The sequence below is a fragment of the Rhamphochromis longiceps genome, linkage group LG20, assembly GCF_057381845.1.
Source record: "Rhamphochromis longiceps isolate RC_006_pf linkage group LG20, R_longiceps_female_GT1.1, whole genome shotgun sequence".
NCBI classification, from domain to species: Eukaryota; Metazoa; Chordata; class Actinopteri; order Cichliformes; family Cichlidae; genus Rhamphochromis; species Rhamphochromis longiceps.
This window is the reverse complement of record NC_140576.1, coordinates 38,854,115-38,860,521: the sequence shown is the minus strand read 5'-3', so window position 1 is coordinate 38,860,521 and position 6,407 is coordinate 38,854,115. Positions and strand designations below refer to the sequence as shown.

At 48.7% G+C, this 6,407-nt stretch overlaps 1 protein-coding gene across 1 annotated transcript; it reads left to right on the top strand.

The window, feature by feature from the left end:
• Positions 1-2,212: 2,212 nt before the first annotated feature.
• LOC146645960 (Ig-like V-type domain-containing protein FAM187A) lies at positions 2,213-5,956 on the top strand. The gene is made up of 5 exons (XM_085395078.1): positions 2,213-2,404; positions 2,977-3,254; positions 3,357-3,704; positions 4,999-5,222; positions 5,739-5,956. The coding sequence occupies exons 1-5, from the start codon at positions 2,216-2,218 to the stop codon at positions 5,954-5,956; spliced, it is 1,257 nt and encodes a 418-aa protein (XP_085251204.1). The 5' UTR covers positions 2,213-2,215.
• Positions 5,957-6,407: the final 451 nt, after the last annotated feature.

Here is a 6,407-nt window from a genome sequence, read left to right as displayed (position 1 = left end):
CTCAGTGATCTCCACAGATGAGAGCTCAGGACGTCGCTGTGCTGATGTGGACGCTGTATTAACGAGCAACACTGGCACCACTCTGCAGTTTATTTCATGCACTACATGGCACTACTTCTTCATGCGTCTGTGTTTGTGGGTGCATGAGCCACAAACACAGACGCACATGTTTGTTAGACTCAGACTTGTGGCTGTCCTCCCTCCATGTTCTCAGTGAAAGTCATCGTTGGTCATGTGATTGATTGAAGTGCCTTGAAGTGACTGCTGTTGCCATTTGGTATCAATAAATAAAACTAAAGCTCAGATGAGAGCCGTAGTGGTATCGCCATAAGCAGGTGGCAGCAGGTGATGTAGTGGTTGGGGCTGTCACAAGAAGGTCCAGGGTTCAACTGAGTAGAGTTGGCATGTTCTCCCTGGGGCTCTCTCCAGTATCTCTGACTTCCTCCCACAGTCCAAACACGCAGTTAGTGCGGTTAGGTAAGCTGGTGATTCCAAATGTGAACGTGGATGGTCATCTGTCTCTCTGTGTTAACCATGTGTCGGGTTGGCCACCTGTCCAGGTGTAGCAGGGCTATGTTCCAGTCCCTCCACGACCCTGACACAGGATGGATGAACTGGTCAGAGGATAAGAGCTGGTTTGAATGGGAGACCTTCCTGGAGTAAAACGTCCTGTTTCCCGCTGACAGCATTAAGTGAGGGAAATGTTTTTTTTTTAACACGTTTGTCTTTTCAGGGAACAGAATGAAGCAGCAAATAAAATAAATGTCAAACGCTAATGGAAGCAGAGTGGCAGAGTGACACGTTTTAACATCAGCAAACACTCGAGCAGCCTCTGAATAAATGAAACGCGTTCATGTCTAGGGATGGGTACTGATAAGATTTTCACGATTCCGATTCCATTTTCGATTCTGTTTAACGATTCGATTCTTTATCGATTCTTTTTAAAAACGGAGGACACTAAGGTCGACTAGCTTAGAACTTTGTTTTATATCTTCTCTTTGAACAAGATAGAAATTTAGGAGTAACATGGCCTTACAAACCCAACAGTGAGATCTTAAGAGATCCAGCCTGCGGCTCTTCAATGGGGTGTCACAGGGTCCCCAGGAAAAAACATTGTAAATGTAAAATAATAAAATAAATATTCTTCTGTAGCAATAACAAAGTATAACATAAATTATTCTGTAGCAATTACACAAGAATATCCAGTAATGTCCCTGCCTACAATTAAACACATTCACTTACTGAAAATCATCTGCTGTGGCAAATGGGTGCAAGCCTTTGACCACAAACTGAGTCACTGCTCGGTGACATTCGTCTATCCTGCCTGAAAGGAGACGCTACCAGCAGACTGCAGCGAGAACTGCCAGCATCTGAGCCAGACTCTGTCTCTCATCATGGTCACTAAATGCACAGTAATGGCAGGTTTTGTAATAAGGCAGATCGCGCTAACATAATATGCACTGTTAGTTGATTATTTACCTGGAGCGAATTAAAAACACGACATTCATTTAAGGTCATCGCGTGTTTTGTGAGCAAATGCTTTTGCATATTCGTAGTGTTTCCTCCCTTAAATGAAATATCTACTTTGCAAGTATTGCAAGTTGCCCTGTCGTCATCCGTTCTTGTAAAGTGTAACCAAACTTTTGAGCGTTTGTGGTGCGTAGGCGCCGTGTTTCCTGCCAGGTAAATGACGCTCCGCAACGTGGTGACGTCATTCGTGGCGACTGGAATCGATAAGGGAATCGTTTGCAAAAATGGCAAACTATTCCAAGGAACTGAAACAGTGGGAACCGGTTCTCAACAAGAACCGGGTTTCGATACCCATCCCTATTCATAGAGCTGCTCAGCGCTTTCAGCCGCCACGCATGCAGGCGCACTCGTTCTCACCTTCCTCAGAAACACGTTTGCTGAGCCTCATCACTGCTGCATTACTCTCACCTGTTCACACCTGGGGCCACACGCTGAGGTTCAGTCGTGCTCGCTGCTCGAGAATCTCCCACCTTATGAAAATATGTGAGTTTGTTTCATTATGAGCGAGTAAATGTGCATTACTGTTGACTCCAGGTTTGTCTTTCCAGTAAGCAGAGATCCCAAAGATCCCACAGTCATATTTAGACTCCTGCAGGTCATTGGAGTGGACAGTTCAGCTCATCGGTTTGTCTTTGAAAGTAAACATTCTTCAGACTGTTTAAAAAAAACTGTTTCCTCCTCAGAGATGCCTTTGCCATCCTTGTCCCTGCTCTTCCTCCTCTTCCTGACTCCAAAGGCGTGGAGCTACGAGGCCCCTGAAGACAAACAGGACGTTTTTGCGAGAACGGCGTGTCCCGCCTTCCTGACCTTCACCAACGCTGCCTACCTGTCAGGAGTCACCGTGGAGCTGCCCTGCCTCTGCAAACCAGAGCAGGTAGAGTACGCGAGTAACTAACCATCTGTTTTCTACTGCACACCTGGGGTGTCAGGTATCTGCGCAGAGAAACTGTAGTTTTTATAATATCCAGTTAGTGTTGGTTCATATTTTGTGTTGAATCTGTTTCAGTTTGCAGAGTTTAGTTTTAGTCTGTTGATATGATTGTATGGAGGGCGTATGCTGGAGGTGAGCTTTCGGTTTTATAGTGAAAACACAAGTTTTTGACTCTGAGACGTTCGATGCCTTAAACATCGAAGCCTCGTGAGGCAAACTGCGACAACGAATGTCACCAACCTGAAAAACATTTCCTCTTTATTTTATTCCTGTTGGTTTTCCATCTGCACAAAGTCAAATCAAACGTCTAGATTTCATTTACGACTTCATGGTTTTAACTGTATCAGGACCCCCTCGCCGGTGGCCATCCGAGGATGACCGTGGCGTCCGACACACCTCGCCAGGAGGTGCTGCGCTCGCTGTGGAGGAGTAGCGGCTCTAGCTGGAGCCCCTCCGTCTATTTAAGAACCTCTTCCAACTGTGCAGACTGAAAAAGGTTCAAATATCGGTTTCAGGTCCAGTCGGTTGTCTGGTTTTTCCGGAAACATCTGGAACGATCAGAGGACACCAAAACGCTGACTGATCACCATGGCAACCACCTGCTCGATCCCAGCCAGGTTCCTCACAGCGGAGACCTGCGGAGTCGCTTCTCCATCCGACTCTTCAGCCTGCTGATCTTCAGAGCTGGGCCCGATGATGCAGGCATCTATATCTGTGGCTCCGCCCACAAAGACTTCTTCTATGGTTACGACCTGGACATCCAGGAGGCTCCCACGCTCAGCTTCACCAACAGGTGCGCTGAGCACATACTGAATTCATGACAACCACGAACCTGCTTGTTTAAGCTTAATAATCAATCGATATTTAAGAAATAACGATCAGCTGATGTTTGCAGACTCGCTTCAGAGGCTAGCGACGGGAAACGGGACCAGAGCGCCGACCTCAGCGCTCTGTACCGCCTCTTCACCAGCTTCCAGCCGTGGTCTGTGTGCGACCGCTGCGGCGTGCCGGGCGAGCAGGTCCGAGCCGGGCTCTGCTACATACGCTCCCGCTTCCTGAACGTGCGCTACAGGCGGGCCAATCAGACGGTCGTTTCTTGCGGCTCGGGGGCGGTGCCAAGAGCCTTCGGTTTAAAGCAAAGCAGAGTCGCAGCAAAGCTGGAGGTCAGAAGCTGTCGTATGACGTGTCCGTCCCAGGCCCCGCCCTCCAAGCTGCTCGGTCTGATGTCTCTTTTTGGGTCCAGGTGAGCGTGTGCGTGACACCCGTCCAGCACCAAGCCGGTCACTGTGCTCAATTACAGACTTCCTGTTACTCAGGAAGTCAGAGGTCAAATCAGAAGCTTGATGTCTCTCGGTTTGGACGTCCCCCGATCTTCAGGGGTCAAAGTGTATTTCAGTAATGAACTTTTAGTTATTATAATTGTTTTTATTTAGAAAGAGGAGCTCTACATATTATTGAATACTTTAACAAATGTAAATATGCCAGATTACAGCCTCTGCAGACCCTCTGGCAGGCTGGTGTTACACACACACGTTAGCAAAAACATACAGAGACACTATTTACAGGTCATGTGACAAGGACAAAAACAGTGATCACATTATACTAGAACAATGACGAGTGGACACAGAGGACAGTATAGAGATCAGTAACAGAAACACATCAGTTTTGTTGCACAAACCCCAGTGTTGCACATGCCCTGACCTTCCTGATGTTGCACTGACCCATTACACTAATAGTTGCTTCCCTTTTTACACTAACTCTTTCACTCCCTGACACGACAGAGCATCTGTGCAGATTCAGTCCCCTCTCACAGTGGCTCGGGTCAGTCGAGGCGAAGGCTTTAATAAAATCACTCACTGGTCCTGCAGAGAGATACTGAAGATGATGCACAACCTGTCTCAATCCAGTCTGATTGTCAGCAGTCAGTATAGAAACATTTACATAATCCTCCTCTCTGAAGATCGAATTAATAAGAAGGCCTTTAGATTCCCAGTGGCTTGTGACCACTGTGATGGTGAACCCGTCTGCTGCTGGACCTCACGGGGGCTCCTTTCAAACCAGAGTCATGGTTTTATTTTCTTGTTATTGAAGCTAAAACTCAGAGACGCGTCCGTGTGTGGACGTCTGTCTGACATGTTATTTAGTTATTCATGCTAAACTTGTTCTTCATGACACAGTCTCTTCACTCTCACCTGTTTCCTGTCGGTCATGCTATTCTTCTGTACGTGTCACTTCCTGTCATGTCCTGGCTTGGAGTCAGCCCCCTGTGTAGATGTAGTCTTTGTTTTTGGTCTTCTCTTTGTTCCCGTGTAGTTTTTTTCCTTTTTGCGTTTTGTGCCAGTAAAGTTTTGTTTGTGGTGACCCTCGTGCGCTCTCACCTGTCGTCTCTGACACATGGACGCGTGGTCGCCCTGCTTGGAACCACAGTGTCCGAATGTCTCCGTGAATCATCTCTGAGATTGTGTCCTGAAGATTTCCTGCGGTGCTCTTTGCTGTTGAATCCAGATGTTTCACCTCTGGGTTTTTCTGTGTCACAGTTCTGCCTCATTGCCAACCGGGCTACCTCTGTACTACCTGACCCATCCCGACGGGCAGGTCCTCACCCTGGGCTGTCCCGGGGCGCGCCCTGACATGGCGGTCGCCTGGGACCGAGGGAACGAACCCATCTACAGGTCTGAACACTCTTCAGGCGCAGACCTCAGACTGCTCATAGACACCGGGCACCACCTGCTGTTCCAGCCGGCTCAAACGCAGGACTCAGGTATGAACAGCGCCCCCATCAGGTGGTCTCATCTCATTGTCCAGTCATGAAGCTCACATCAGGTGACCTTTACTCGAGATGTCTCTTTGTGAATATATTTGGCTGCTGACTCTGAGATAACTCTTTACACTCGGGGTCTTCTCCACCCTTTTCCGAACTTTATGGTGGCAGCAGGTGAAGCTGTGAAGCTAACCCTGGAGAAATTGGGGATCCCAGACCTGCCACCAAATCTGTGCATATCTGGGGTCTCCTCCCTGTACAGGAAGTGCCTCAACCAGGAGGGTGCAGGAAGTGTGGGGTCACGCAATCACAGGGTGGTCACTGCCCACAGTAGGGGGTCATAGGTGAGGAAGGGCACGCAGAGGCTCTTACCTGATGCTCCATCTGAAGTCGGTGTTTGGCCCGCATCAGATTTGTTATTTAGACGCTCTGAATCATATTTCAGTTCAGCGGTGACGATGATGAGGTCCGACCTCTGTGCTGCTCAGTTTGATTGAGGTGTCTTTACACTTGCAGGTGTGTATTACTGCTGGCTGCACGGTCGCCGGGCGGCAGAGATCCACCTCCTCGTGTACCCCCACTTTGGCAGCCAGTCGCTTCTGTCGCATCCCGACTTTCCAGCCGCCGTGCAGACCGTGCTGGGATCGTATGCTGCCATGACGACCGTGTTTTTCCTGCTGATGCTGGGCCGAGCTGTGCTGAGACACCGCAGGGAGCAAGGCCACGTGGACTAAAGGCAGCGAGGGTCAGACTCTGGTTCTGTGGGGCCGAAGGGCAGCCACATGTCCGATCCTGCTGTGATCACATCCTCATTAAAACTCTGACTTTATTACGCTGACATAAAAAAGTTCTCTGCAGGAATCCCTGTTTAAACCAAACACATGCTTGAAGTGATGGGAATACCTGAGTGAAAATGAGTCTGACGGGGCTTTAAGAATCCAGGGGGCGCCACCGCTGATTTATCCTGACGTGGCTGCTCTGGAGCTCAAGCCAGAGACTGTGTTAACCACTTTACCACAGAGCCACTGAGACCAGCCATGGTCTAAAGGTGCTGTTTGCTCTTGCAGACAGTCTGAATGTGTTTGAATATGTTCAGGTGTTCAAACACATCATTAACAGTCTGAGTCTGACAGTAAACCGTCGGGTCGGTCAGTGTGTAACATCTGCTGGACTCCAGCTGGGTCT

Coding starts and splice junctions, on each gene's coding strand:
- LOC146645960 (XM_085395078.1), top strand. CDS start 2,216: ATGCCTTTGCCATCCTTGTCCCTGCTCTTCCTCCTCTTCCTGACTCCA. Junction 3,255..3,356: donor ACGCTCAGCTTCACCAACAG/GTGCGCTGAGCA, acceptor TGATGTTTGCAG/ACTCGCTTCAGAGGCTAGCG. Junction 5,223..5,738: donor GGCTCAAACGCAGGACTCAG/GTATGAACAGCG, acceptor TTACACTTGCAG/GTGTGTATTACTGCTGGCTG.